This window comes from Pollicipes pollicipes, unplaced genomic scaffold (assembly GCF_011947565.3).
Source record: "Pollicipes pollicipes isolate AB1234 unplaced genomic scaffold, Ppol_2.1 Scaffold_6138;HRSCAF=7277_pilon_pilon_pilon, whole genome shotgun sequence".
Lineage (NCBI taxonomy): Eukaryota > Metazoa > Arthropoda > Thecostraca > Pollicipedomorpha > Pollicipedidae > Pollicipes > Pollicipes pollicipes.
In genome coordinates this window covers 7,308,381-7,323,260 of record NW_023596818.1, presented here as the reverse complement: position 1 = coordinate 7,323,260, position 14,880 = coordinate 7,308,381, and the positions used below count along the sequence as shown (strand labels likewise).

General features: G+C 53.8%; 1 protein-coding gene across 1 annotated transcript in view; it reads right to left on the bottom strand.

The window, feature by feature from the left end:
• LOC119106136 (striated muscle-specific serine/threonine-protein kinase) overlaps window positions 1-14,880 on the bottom strand; it is a 75,053-nt gene that overhangs the window by 23,455 nt on the left and 36,718 nt on the right. The window contains exons 7-17 of the mRNA XM_037229734.1: window positions 12,247-12,368; window positions 11,040-11,208; window positions 9,354-9,535; window positions 8,849-8,996; window positions 5,713-5,817; window positions 5,107-5,275; window positions 3,829-3,990; window positions 3,165-3,495; window positions 2,882-2,978; window positions 2,213-2,388; window positions 1,168-1,362 (exon numbers count right to left, since the gene is read on the bottom strand). Coding sequence (XP_037085629.1) covers window positions 1,168-1,362; window positions 2,213-2,388; window positions 2,882-2,978; window positions 3,165-3,495; window positions 3,829-3,990; window positions 5,107-5,275; window positions 5,713-5,817; window positions 8,849-8,996; window positions 9,354-9,535; window positions 11,040-11,208; window positions 12,247-12,368 — 1,856 coding nt within the window. The remainder of the gene's footprint in view (window positions 1-1,167; window positions 1,363-2,212; window positions 2,389-2,881; window positions 2,979-3,164; window positions 3,496-3,828; window positions 3,991-5,106; window positions 5,276-5,712; window positions 5,818-8,848; window positions 8,997-9,353; window positions 9,536-11,039; window positions 11,209-12,246; window positions 12,369-14,880) is intronic.

The following is a 14,880-nucleotide window of genomic DNA, read 5'->3' as shown; positions in this document are numbered from 1 at the left end:
AGTGTACCGCACAGGGCCGCAGAAGAGTACAGGTGGTCAGTGTACCGCACAGGGCCGCAGAAGAGTACAGGTGGTCAGTGTACCGCACAGGACTGCAGAAGAGTACAGGTGGTCAGTGTACCGCAGAGGGCCGCAGAAGAGAGTACAGGTGGTCAGTGTACCGCACAGGACCGCAGAAGAGTACAGGTGGTCAGTGTACCGCAGAGGATCGCAGAAGAGAGTATAGGTGGTCAGTGTACCGCAGAGGGCCGCAGAAGAGTACAGGTGGTCAGTGTACCGCAGAGGGCCGCAGAAGAGTACAGGTGGTCAGTGTACCGCAGAGGGCCGCAGAAGAGAGTACAGGTGGTCAGTGTACCGCACAGGGTCGCAGAAGAGTACAGGTGGTCAGTGTACCGCAGAGGGCCGCAGAAGAGTACAGGTGGTCAGTGTACCGCACAGGGCCGCAGAAGAGAGTATAGGTGGTCAGTGTACCGCAGAGGACCGCAAGGGAGAGTACAGGTGGTCGGTGTACCGCAGAGGACCCCAGAAGAAGATGCAGGTGGTCAGTGTACCGCACAGGACCTCAGAAGAGAGTACAGGTGGTTATTGTACCGCAGTGGACCTCAGAAGAGAGTACAGGTGGTTATTGTACCGCAGTGGACCGCAGAAGAGAGTACAGGTGGTCAGTGGACCGCAGTGGACCGCAGAAGAGAGTACAGGTGGTCAGTGGACCGCAGTGGACCGCAGAAGACAGTACAGGTGGTCAGTGGACCGCAGTGGACCGCAGAGGAGGGTACAGGTGGTCAGTGGACCGCAGTGGACCGCAAGGGAGAGTACAGGTGGTTATTGTACCGCAGTGGACCGCAGAAGAGAGTACAGGTGGTCAGTGGACCACAGGAAAAAAGTAGTGGTGAGCACGGCAGAGAGATGATCAGTTCAGCAGGATATTGTCACGTCAGAGGGGACGATCAGCGAAACCGCGGGATGATCAGCATAGAGGAGGAGATATCTGCACAACACAAGAGGCAACACGGAGTGAAGAGTAAGCCGGCCCAAAATAATGCTGTTCACCGCACTTTTACGGATGGTAAGCATGTGACTGCACGTCTGACTGACAGCTGGTCGTCCCACCAGCCCGGTTCCATCGCACGGTCCACACGCGCCTTGACGGAACTCTCATTGGCTGGCCGGTGCTGTCGTACCGATCTGGGCGGAGTCTGAAGGACGCAGCGGCCGCTCTCCGCGCAGGAAGAAGACGCGCGGCTCCGGGTGGCCAGCCACGCGCAGCACCAGCCGCAGCGCACCACCTGACACCACCTGGTGCCGCCGCTCCGGCACCAGCGTGAAGTACGGCTTCTGGGCGGTTCGGCTGGATGCTAGCACCTGCGGCCGTCAGGACAGGCTTCAGTTGGGTCTCCAGACCTGAGCCGACCGATCGCACGGAGAAAATCGGGACCTGATGTGTTACCTCACCACTGGTGGCATCAAGGTCATTATGCATTTGGCTCAACGATGGACTGCCGGCATACGTGGTGGAAGAACAACTTGGAATGCGAAAACAACTAACCAGGTTTGTGCCGCCTATCGTTAGTTTGACTAGTTTTAAATCAAGGGACGGCGGGTGACAATCCATTCGACTAGTAATAGAATATCAAGACTGTTATTGCAGCCTGCGTCATGGACGGTAAGCAAGTTACATGTCACGGGCCTAAGTGATGCTTTGCATGGAGCACATGTTTCTGAGCAAGAGCTCGGGTCTGTCAGCCACCCTGAGCGTAAAGTGGTGCCCCGTCACCCACCCTGAGCGTTAAGTGGTGCCCCGTCACCCACCCTGAGCGTGAAGTGGTGCCCCGTCACCCACCCTGAGCGTGAAGTGGTGCCCCGTCACCCACCCTGAGCGTTAAGTGGTGCCCCGTCACCCACCCTGAGCGTTAAGTGGTGCCCCGTCACCCACCCTGAGCGTTAAGTGGTGCCCCGCCACACACCCTGAGCGTTAAGTGGTGCCCCGTCACCCACCCTGAGCGTTAAGTGGTGTCCCTTCACCCACCCTGAGCGTAAAGTGGTGCCCCGTCACCCACCCTGAGCGTTAAGTGGTGTCCCTTCACCCACCCTGAGCGTAAAGTGGTGCCCCGTCACCCACCCTGAGCGTTAAGTGGTGCCCCGTCACCCACCCTGAGCGTTAAGTGGTGTCCCTTCACCCACCCTGAGCGTGAAGTGGTGCCAGGTCACCCACCTTGAGCGTGAAGTGGTGCCAGGTCTCGGCGCCGGCGGCTGTCACCAGGCAGGAGTACCGGCCGCTGTCCCGGCGACACGCGTCGTACAGCACCAGGTGGTGATGGTGCCGCACGCGGTACATCTCGTACCGGTCGGACGGCTCCAGCACCACCCCGTCTCGCAGCCAGTGCGTCTCTGGGGGAGGCGCCGTGCCGTAAGACGCAGGCAAATCCTCAACTCTCCCTAAAGGTGGCGCTGGTCACGCCCGGGACGCTCGAGTCCAAGGCACGATCAAGAATAGCAGTGCTATTTGTTACCTTGGCTGTTCTTTGATTCTACCTAAGCGGTGTCATTGAGCAACGGGTAAGCCAGGTGTGGTCGGACGACGCGGTGCAGATTTGGGGTGCCGCGACGCCGGGTCACAGGTCGGTGGATAACTAATGACAAGTCAGGTTAAGCAATATTAGTCTCTGTCCTTTCACCGCCTTTTAAAAGTATATATTTTTAACACACTCATGATTGCAAAACTGTGCGGACCGGACATTTTTCCCACGCTGAAACTGAACTGAAGATCGGACACTTTATCCAGGAAACAAAGTACTACTTAATCGACACACATATCTGGTGACTCAAGGCACCAATGGCGAGCATCATCAAACCTTCCTCTTCAGATGCCGCCAGCACTGACCCGAATTCTCGTCGACCGGGACCTTGCAGCGGAAGTGCGCAATGCAGCCGGTCTGGGAGACGAGCTCTGCGCATGCGCCAGGCGGCAGCTCCCTGGCCTGCTCGGCAGGGGGACGCGCGGTGCGCCGCTCTTTCACTCGCCCTGTCGTCTCCGGCGGCGGCGCCGGGTCCGAGCGGGCCGCCCCAGCACCGGTGACGGCGCCAGCGGGCGTCGCCAGGGTCTGGAAACGGCGTTCGCAGCGCGCCCGCTCCACCTCCGAGGCGGGCGACGCCAGGGACGCGGCCGACGGCGTGCGCTCGGCGGGACTGACGGCCTCGACGGCCGCCTCCGAGAACCGCCGCTCTGCGCGCAGCAGACAGTCAGAGGAGGAGCGGTCCGCCTCGAACGGCGACTCGTCGGCGGCCAGGCGCTCCGACACCTCGCAGAAGGCTCGCTCGATGTCGAGCTCCGAGTCGTGCGGCGAGCTGGCGCTCCGCGAGGGCGCCTCCGCCGGGCCGGCGGCCGCCGCCGCCCTGCTGGCAGGAGCGGCCGCCGGCCGGGCAGACTCGGTGGAATGCCGCTCACCGTCCCCGGGCGCTCTGGTCTTCCCCGGATCGGCCGCAGTTGCAGGCTTGCTGCAATGGATTGTGAAGTTATGCCTATTCCGAAAATTCGCACGCAGTGTTCATCACCGGAGGGAACTGTGCGTTTTCCAGGCTGTCCTCTCTCTGTTTGACACATACCGGTATACACCTCCCACAAAATGTCACACAAACATTGTGCAGCCAGTGATCAGCAGAAGTACAACACGTAAAACGCGCAGTCCGCTGACGCGAGCATCACATAGCTGAGTATCAGAGCGAGACACCCCTGCACAGTGCGCGACACTAGCGACCTGAGGTCAGTCTGCTGATCTCTCGGGGCGGTGCCGGTGGCGGCCGGCGCCCTCAGCTGCGGCCCTGACTGACCTGTGGGCGGTGACGAGCCGGCCCGTCAGGTAGCGGTCCCGGTCTGCGTCACGTGCCGCCCGCAGCCGAGCCGTGACATCCCCAGCCGGCGAGACGGAGCGCCACTCCTCCAGGCTCGACTCCGACCCGCGCTCTGAGAGGTCAGACAGCTCGTCCACGTCCCTGCAACAGCGCACGAGGCTTGGATGATGTGCTGGGCTCAGTCAGGTCAGACGGATCGCTTGCGTCCCCGTGATGGCAGGCCGACGGTGTGCTGCGCTCAGTCGGATCTGACAATCGGACAACACCTCAGCGGGCACTAGCAGGGCCTCCAAACGACACTGTGATTTCCGGCAGTGTTTTGTGGCCTCGTAATTCCATTTCAACGGATCAGGCAGCGCATCCGTGTCCACACAGAGGTTAACTAAAGGAACAGACTATCTTCAACACATATCTAGCATCACAGCCCAGACACTCTGAACGCAACGCAAGCTTGTACGGCTGAAAAACAACCCGAACTAAGGCAATTACTCAGAAAATAAATCAAGACATATTTGACAAGGACGCATGAAAAACAACGTGCTCATGACAATGTGACAACAAGTTATCTGTCAAGAACATCGGCAAATCGGACACACGCAGCGTGGTCGGACGCTAACAAAGCCCAAACAAAGCCTCATCGAAATAATTCGTTAGAGGGCTCCCAAAACGGAAGCCGCTTGTAGAGCCCGTAGCACATTTCTTAAACGAGTCCATTTGATAAAATATTTACGTAGGCGGACATCTCTGTTTTTGGCCGGCTACCTGAGACACTTACGTGTGGCACACCACCTCATCGCGACAACCCAGTGCACACCAAGGGTTTACGACATTGCTTAGCAGTTGAACGCCTTAAAACCTAACCTACAACTCTGAAGAATAGCACAGTTCGTGGGCGAAGCTTGTACCGAGCCAGCGGAGTACGTACCGGGAGCCGACGGTGACGGCTACCCGCTGACTGGGGTCGGGCACCAGCATGGGCACCGCCTCCTCGCCCAGCGGAGTACGTACCGGGAGCCGACGGTGACGGCTACCCGCTGACTGGGGTCGGGCACCAGCATGGGCACCGCCTCCTCGCCCAGCGGAGTACGTACCGGGAGCCGACGGTGACGGCCACCCTCTGGCTTGGGTCGGGCACCAGCATGGGCACCGCCTCCTCGCCCAGCAGGGCACATACCGGAAGCCGACGGTGACGGCTACCCGCTGACTGGGGTCGGGCACCAGCATAGGCACCGCCTCCTCGCCCAGCGGAGTACGTACCGGGAGCCGACGGTGACAGCTACCCGCTGGCTGGGGTCGGGCACCAGCATGGGCACCGCCTCCTCGCCCAGCAGCCGGTTGGCTTGGGTCAGCCGCCGCCGCCGGAACAGCCAGTTCTCCTCCCAGGAGGTGCGGTCCGCGTCCGAGGCAGAGTCCTCTGGCGGCGAGACTGGCGGACGGGCAGGTCGGTGAGACTCCGGAGGCACGGTTGAGAAAAAGTTGCGTGATGGAATATACATTACTGCAACCTAGTGGTATTCGCATTCCGGATGATATACATAGAAAGTGGTGAAGACTGACGTTGTGGCTATATACCCGTTACACTTGATCAAAGCCTTACAGAGTTGTTGAATTCAGAAAGCAATGAAATCGCCAGCTCCACGATCTAGTTAAGACGGGAGAAGTCAGGTGGACAAGAAAAAAGAAGGTACATACGCAAAATCGTAGCATAAACTTTATCCGAGAAAAATACATATGGTAGTAAAAAAACGTCACTTAAAACACAGCGAGAGGAACAACACCAATATTGCGTAGTTTTTTTCAGTGAAGGCGTGGCCGTGACATGGCAGGTCAACAGAGCATAGCGTCGGCTGAGCGGCCACTGACCTTGGGGCAAGCTGGTGCCCAGCTCCGGGAACGGCACCGACTGGCCGCCGGCAAAGTCAAGGTCCGAGTACGAGATGGAGAGGCCCGGCAGCGACACGTCCTCGCCTGAGGGTGACCCAGGTCAGCCGCGTCACACGTACACCAGGTACGGGGGACGTCATTAAGGGCTTCGGGGCACAGCGCGAGTATGGACATGAGCGGTATTGCTCATTTGCTTAATTCGAAATTCTTCATAGCTGAGACCTCAACAGACATCTTCCATGGAATTATTTAACACGCGCTCGGGTGGTGGGTGGGGTCAAATTGACCCCCCCCCCCCCCCGAAAGTTTTTCCAGAATGGTTTCCGAACAACGCGGCGTAGCCGCGCCAAATTTTGCACAGCTGTAGACAATTGAATAGCGGATCGTTTGATGGAAAACACTTAGATGCACCTTGTAAGGTCGCTGACCTATGGCAGGTTAAAGTCAGACCATGGTTTAAGCGAAGGCAATTTCTAGAAAATCGTTCAATCTGATGCAACAACGGAGTGTTAGACGAAGCCATACATCTCTGAAATGCTTTCTCAGACAACACAACAACTGAACGAGCACATTGCATTCAACTAAGGTCAGGTTTGAAGGTCAGAACAAGGTCAAAACCAACCTGTTTTAGTACTTTAGGGCTTGCTGTATGGAATAGTTTAAGGTGCTCATTTCCAATTTTCAACATTTGGCTTTTAGGAGCATACTGTCTAGCATTAACTTTGTCGCTTATTCAAATACAAAACTCCGAGCAGTCTTGTATGATTTTGGTCACCATGGCCTTCAAAAGGTCAAACAAGGCCACTGACCTTAAATGAGCGTGTGAACTTTTGCTTAGAAACAGTTATCTAGGTTCTGGGGGCACTTTGGGGACCAACCTGGAGTTTGACCTTGTTTGACCTTATTTGACCCGAAGATCATGACCTAGAAGCCCTAAACTTTGACCTAAGTGAGTTCACGTACAGGTCAAGATACCCTGTGAATTTGGTATATCTAACCCTCGTAGTTCTTGAGATCTCGGGGGGGTCAAATTAACCCCCCACCCGGGCGAAGGGTATTCAGCCGGCCGCCCGGGCACGTGTTAAGGTCAAATTAGGCCACCGAACTAAAATGAGCCGGATCAATTCTTTGTTTTTGAAACGAAATGCCCAGCATAACCCTTGGCGCTTACTTAAGTTAAAAAATCAACATAATCTCGTAGGTTTTTAAGGACCTTCCTAAGATCAAACAAGGTCACTGACTAAGATGAACTCCAGTGACCTCCTGCATAGAGGCTGACGACGCACCCTAAGCAAATGCAGGGTGTTTAACTTGAAATTTTGAAATGTCACCTTTAGGAATGCCGTGACATGAAAAAATCCCTTGTTAACATATTTTTTATATCACAGATCTTTGAACACCTGGACATTGTCGTTTTCGCAGGTAGTGTTCACCTGCCTAGCAGATCGTTTCCACGACAGCCCCCTGAACGAGCGCACTCCTCCATATGTCATACTGACCCACACCTGCTTCGGCTGTGTCTTGCATATGGCGGGTGTAGCCGCTGGGTGCGGGAACGAAGGCTTGCATCTCTAGTTGCCAAACCACAATGCATTGCGGGAAACACAACTGTTGTTGCTTTGTTCCTTTGTTTCTCCAGCTATTCTTCTGCCGCGTTCCTCGCAAATCTCGAAAGCCGCAACTTTTGTTTCAAATTTTTATAGTTTCAAAGATTGCAACCAGCAAATTTTGCCCCCTTTCAGGATAAGTAATTTTCACAGGTCTTTCAGCGCACGTGATAAGCGCGGCTGGTTCATGGGCGTCACAGTCAAGTATTACATAAGCGGACGTGACTGTAGGGGTTGCGTTGGGCTTGATAATGGATGGACCCTCGGTATTAACAAACGCGACACACTGACTCTGTCACAACTAAAAACGAGGACTTAGGCACCTCGCATAGGTAGTAAACAAATTGCAGCAAGTCTAAAAACTGATGATATGCCACATTTATCTAATTATATCGTGAGACATCACCAAAAACCATCGCTGCGTTAACGATGCCAGTCACGAACTTACGCAGCATGACAATGACATGCAAATATGTCACAGTCAGCAGTATTTTGACAGAGATCCGTGTGCCGAAAGGCTGCGTCATGCGTTCCGCTGAGTCAGATGGCCCATGTGGACCGCCGTCCGCTTTCAAACCAACTAGTGAGGTGGGTGGTGCGGACACCGGAGGCTTTGCCCTGCAAGCGAAAACAATGGGGGGAGGGGGGGGGGGGGGGGGGGGGCTCGGCGCAGCGCAGCGCAGCGTGGAACGAGGAGAGCCGTGCCGTCCAGGGGCGCAGCCAGTGTGTGTGTGTGGGGGGGGGGAGCTCGGCGCAGTGCAGCGTGGAATAAGGAGAGCCGTGCCGTCCAGTGGCGCAGCCAGGGTAGGGGGGAGGCGGGGAGCTCGGCGCAGTGCAGTGTGGAATGAGGAGAGCAGTGCTGTCCAGGTGTGCAGCCAGTGGAGGGGGCGGGGAGCTTGGTGCAGCGCAGTGTGGAACGAGGAGAGCCGTACCGCCCGGGGGCGCAGCCAGGGAGGGGGCGCTGGGTCCGTCCCTCCCTTTCGACCTGCATTTTGTTTGTTTTTTAGCATAGACAGCTCCCGACGGGAATTTAAAAATCGTCGTGATGTTTCCTCCCCGAGATCCGGTCCCAACTTCTTATGCAAAGCCTGGCTGCACCCCTGGCACCGACCTGGGCGAACCCAAACCTGCCGGTCCTGCCAGCTTCAGTTGCTGACATGGGAGGCCGGAACCAGCTAACCTATGTCAGCAAACATAGCTTTTAGCTCAGTGTGCGTAGCCCATGACGTTCAGAGTTGATTGGCGTGATTGTGTAAATGTGTAAATTCAGGCATTTGCTAATAATAGCAGCTCGTTACGGTCGATATTGAGCGCGAAGCTCTTGGTCAGAAGTCACGGTTCTGTTCCTCTGTGGGCTTAACGTTGTTCTCTACCAGCAGACGAGCTGGAGCTGCATAAACTGTCACGACTTACCACATTTCCACGCACAAATATGTGAGTAACAAGCAATGCACCAATTTTGTACCGTGAGCCAAGTGGGACCGAGCCTGTCTACTGTCGTGGCTTACCCCCGCTTCCTTCCGCGCTGCTGCTGGACTTGGCAGTCGAGGACTGGGATGCCACGGATTCCCTCCTGCTTCCTGGTGCGTTTCGGTACTTGTGATCTCCCTCCTCCTCGTTCTCGTACATCATGATCTCTTCTATCTCCTCCTCAATCTGTGAGCATTTTTATCTGTCAATCATCTGCCCGTCAATCCAATATGGTGCAGAAAGACTTGACAATAGTACAAGCTTGCTCGCTACAAAACGTTTCGAGTGGCCTTAATCAGCTAGACCAGGGCGGGCTTAAGTATATGATACCATGCCACAAACTGCACCGAGCTACACTAGGCTATCGCATTAAGTGTTCAAACCGAGGGACCTTCAACCGCGATCTTCAGCACCGCCGACATTCTGAGTGCGCTCTCCAGTACACCACACGTTTTCCCGACGCTCTCACATGCTAAACCTTCTTACCGACAACGGGCACGGAACACATTACTACATCATCACCTCCAAACACCACTCTCTCACTGTAATCTCCAGTACGGAGGAGCCCTCCTCCTCCTCCTCCTCCTCGTGGTACCCCGCTCCCTCGGACTCCGAGTCCTCCGCTTCGCTTCGACTCCTGGGTGCGGCGCCCGCCCCCAGCGAGGTGACGTCACATGCCTGCAGTGGGGTGACTTCCTCCGACTGGACGGCCGCATCACAGAAGCCTACCGATTGGACAGCAGTCAGAAGGGGCCACAAATCCGAGAAACCGATCAAAGGGCGTTGCAGGTCATACATGCACACGACAAAAGTACTATTCTGATGGCAAACCCTCGCCTTGTACATGCAGGAAGCATAATGCATTTATCCTGTAGGCCGGAATGAGATTAGTGTCGGACCCTATGTTATATACGCGCCGTTGCTATTCGCGTACCAACCGTAGTTAAGACGTGCGATAATACGTGGGCAAACGGTTTAAGTAAGCACACGCATCAGTCACGTCCACACTTAACGTATTTTACGCAGAGCTACCGCGATTTCCGGCTTACTTGTGCTTCTGACGGGAGGAAGTTAAAGTGCACCGATTTTTCTGACATGGGCCTAGTCCATCCCCCACCAAAAGCAAAGTGCGGGATCGTTTTATGTCGGATCGATGGCAGCAGGAGCCTACGTCTGCTCAGTTCACAACAAAACGTTTACATCATTGAGCGAAGCATGCGTGGTATTTCTTACAGGGCAGGTGGGGAATGTTTTACACCACCTCCAGAGCTGGACCAAAAATTCACATCACCCTGTGAGTGCAATTTCTACTTATTTAGATGATTTTCTGAAATGTTTCCACGAAAATGTAGCATTACATATCACATTATGCCATAAAATGAGAGAAATGTGGAAGAATACGAATTTGTGTTTTATTCTGGCAGTTTATTAGCCGTTTCTGATACTTTAAACAGCCAGTTCCAATAAAGCGGCATGTGCTCTACCCTTCACAGGATGTCAGGCTACAAAGAGCAAGGTACGTTTGCTTTTTTGTGGAAATAGCCAGCTGTTATATATAGTGGAAATGTTGCACATGATGTCATTTAGAATATAGAACAAGTACATCTCAAGATGGGCGACAATTTTCCATTGTTTTTGGATTTGTTGCACCAACTTCTTGGGTCTGCTGCCAGTCCATACAAGTTTCTAAAACGCTCCTTAACCAAGCCCCCCTCCCCCGCCCCTCCCCCCCCCCATGGCGTTAAGTCCGGAGCTCGAGACGCGGCTGCGATGTCCTATAAAACCTCTCAACAGTTACAGTTAGAAAGCTACACTATCAGCATACAACACACAGCAAGGTCACATTTGCGCACAAATATAGGAATTTTCTGGAATACCCACGAGGTTTTCCAGGAATGGCGCCTCAGGTGTAATCGGTATGTGCTCGTCCAACAGGTGACTTAACATTGCATGACCAGTAAGTGCTGCAGTCGATGAACATTGCATTTGGCGCCGTACTGCATTAGTCTCTAATGTATGCACCTGTAAAATACGTAAGGGCCTTGCAAGTTTCTACACACCTGTTCTGCCGCGTGTGGCTTTACATTATCCTCGCGTCAGAGAAACGCAGGTCATAGGACGAGGGAAGGGACGTTTGCCTGCCCTTGCCGCATTTTGCTCCTGTATCTGATATGCGCTGTGGCCAGGTGAGGTCGTCGGTGTCGTATCGTGCCCGGCGTCGTCCCTTACCGGCAGGGGGCGCAGCAGGGGCGGCGGCGGCGGCGGCCGGGCGGCGCGCCTTTTCTCCCAGCCGGCTGAGGACGGCAGTAGCCAGGATCTCCTCGTAGGTGTGAGAGTTCGGCTCCTCACCGCAGCCGTCCGGCGAGGTCAACTCGGCCCGCGACTCCAGCGACCCCAGCTGAGGACGGGGCGCAACGTCAGGCGACCCCAGCTGAGGACGGGGCGCAACGTCAGGCGACACAAGCGACCCCAGCTGAGGGCGGGGCGTAACGTCAGGCGACCCCAGCTGAGGACGGGGCGCAACGTCAGGAGACCCCAGCGACCCAAGCTGAGGATGGGGCGCAATGTCAGGCGATTCCAGCGACCCAAGCTGAGGATGGGGCACCACGTCAGGCGCCTCCAGCGGCTCCACCTGAGGACGGAACACCACGCCTGCACGTGCTGCCCGTGGGAGGCAGCCCGAATAAACGCTAATTTCAAACCGCAGACGTTGAGTTATAAGTGTATCAATGAATTGCTAGTCGTAGTTACAACCATGACAGTGACGAAACTTACAAAACAAGTAGTACGGCGCGAACTTTAAAATGTCATCTCTTAAAGTGTTCGCATTGCATATTTACCATTCTATTATCGTTAACTACAGTTGTTACATCAAAATGCTTCGTAAGCGTCCAATGCCGTTCACCATTCTTGAAACATAAATCAAACAAGCAATTTGGACGGAGCCTCTGCGGTGTACTAAACACGGATATCATAAAACGGCATATTTCGGCGCTGTACGGTGCGGTGCGTTGGCATACGAAAGGATGCAACATGATCGCTTTTACTGAGAACACGCCCGTGGATCACGGACCTACATCACACATTTCAGCGTACTGATCAGCTTGGCCGCTGCCTACTCGTGAACTAAGATCGAAGATATTACTGGACGATTTGTAATGTCCGATGGACAAGCAACAACACAGTCTGAACGGCGTAAAACGTGAACAACTGTCTATGGCGGCAGAGCAGGATTTTTACCGGACCCCATTTTCACTCAGGGAGGTCCGTGTTAGGCCTGAGGCGGCCGATGTGGCGGGACGGCGCTAGGCGGGACGGAGCGAGGCGGGACGAAGTAGGGCAGGGCAGAGCGAGGCGGGGCGGAGCAAGGCGGAGCGGAGCGAGGCGGGGCGAGGCGGGACGAGGCGAGGTGGGGCGGGCCGTGACGTCACCGTACCGGGGTGCCGTCGGCCTCCTGCCTGAGCGGCAGCCGCATGGCTGCCTGCTGCGCCTGCTGCAGCACCGCCTTCAGCTCGGCCACCGTCGTCGTCGGGCTGCACGACTCATCCAGCGGCCGGTCTGCGCCGTCAGCAGGAGTGAGTCAGAGCCGCGAGCGAGGAGGGCCTGGGCGCTGACCGCGGACTCCTCAGGCCCGCTTGCTGCGGACTTGGAGACATGATCACTCAGCGCTAATAACAGTGTGATTATTTGGAAAGCACTTTTACACTTGTTCGAGACACAGGCGCCTTTAGCTGGCAACATCAAACGCAAAGTGGAAGGCATGCTTTTCGACTTAAAATTGGGGGACAACAGAGAGTAGCAATGCCAAGAAGCACCGTTAGAGACAGGTTTGATGTGCACAGGCATAGGACAAACACTGCTAAGTTTTCAATTGGTCTTCTCTGCATTGCTATTTCGCCATGTCACATCGCTTCCAGATAGTTAGTTACACATCGTTTCACTTGATGCAAAAGCGACGGTAGCTTTCAATAGAGTAACAAAACGGTGGACCGTTTCACTGCACCGCACGTACATGCAGCGAGATGGGGTGCGCATTATTAACATGCGTGACCAAATAACCGATGCAATCAATATCAGGAACTTGCATGCACATCGAAGTACGTGGTCGAAGTTTACTCAAGTGCGGCGAAAAGGGATAGTTCGATTTCGAAACCATGCAGTTAATTAACGAGTTGCACCATAGCATTCCAGAACGGAGCGCACGACACTGACGAAAGCTCACAGAACCGCGGCACGAACATCTCACTTTGCAGAGTCATGCAGAGAGACCGAGTTAGTCGGGAGATGGCCGACACCAGTTTCGGATGATAATCTCTGTAAAGCTCAGCATCTGGAAGAAACCGTGTGACCACGAACTAAAAAAGGACGGGGAAGTAGCATATGCACTATTTGACATACAACTCCAGAATTACAACACAAACGTATAACGAAAAGCTTTCAAGAGTATGACAGTTATGTCGTTGGGAAACGATACAGTCGCCTGGGATGACCACACCTTTGGCACGAATGACAGAGTACGTCAGGGGTGTAGCTTTATATTCAGCTGCGGGGCATTCAGCCATCGCAGCTGAATATTTCTTCACATTGCCCTGCCTCCAATTTGGGCTCAAGCACCCCAACCAAACTTTTACAAGAAAGTGAGCAAAATACAGAAAAACCGCATGCCGGCGTATTTTGGAGCACCCTTCGTCATTTTCCGGCAAGATGGTTCTGTCTTCATATTCACACTGAGATTTGCATTTCAAAACCGATCACTGCAGCGTTGCCTAAACGCAGGCCACTAGTGGTATTCAACATACTAATTATCATGTCACACCTCATTTACCACGACAGTCGAGACCATGACATCCGAATTTCATCAAAATGCAAGGTCATTAAACCCGGACCCCTGCGATTTCGCAAAAACTCGTGCCATTAGTAATGCCAAACGTGCTGATTATGGTAGTGCATCTCGTTTCCAGCCATATTCATCCCCAAATTTAAAGTCATCGTACCTGGACCCCACAATTCTTCTAAAACCCAAATAAATGATAGAGTTTGACAAAATGATGGTGATGATTCCACTCGTTTTGAATCACATTTAAAACCGTAACTTCAGCAGGTCATCAAAACTCTTAATCACTCAACCTGGACTCCCACGATTTTGCCTTTTTGACATTGGCAGCATTTAACGTGCTGATAAACGATGGTAAATCTCGTTTACCGCCACCTTAAAAACTTAACCTCCACACTCCATCAGAGTCGAAGATCATTGAACTCGCACCACTACGATTAAACTTCAGATTTGTTGGCGTCCCGGGCTCGGTGTTAACAAGTAAATTCTTGTATACTATATCTAATAATGTGGCGGAAAGCGATTCACCACTGGTACCAGCATGACACTGCTAATTACATGGCCGTAATATTGTTTTTCTACGATGGGAAACGAAATGCAACATCGTGCTCCGCATACTAACGACTATTAAAGCTGTATATGTGGACAAAATTATAGCGGCCTGAGCTTAATAACCTTATACTTTGGAGATCTCCGTGGGTCATAATTTTCACTGTGCCTCGAAACGAGACCAACCGCCGTAATCAGCATGTCAAACTCATCAATCAGATAAGTGCCAGAACAGCTGTGAATGGGTCCAGTTTCAATGATCTTGAAATACGACCAAGATTATATTTCAATATAAGAAATATGACCTTGACCTACGCAGACCTCTGATAGCCACGGTGTTGAATGTGGCGGGAAACGAGTTGCACCATCGTAGTCAGTGTGTTCGACGCTTCTATTGGTTTGAATTTGAGCCAAATCGTTGGTGTTCGGGCTACGTAACCTTGCTTGTGTTTCGATGACCTCTGAAAGTCACCTGTCAGTGTCGTGGGAAGCGAGGTGACCATCATCTAACACCTTGAAAACCACCAGTGCCTTGTGATTAAGCACAGCTGTAAGGGTTTGTGCCTGAATGCAAATTTGAATGTGGATACGAATACAAAGCTGACTTGACAAACGCCGTTGCTCACTGTTCGCCCCCCCCCCCCCCCCCCCCCACATGCACGCACAAACTTAAACTCATTCCAAAAA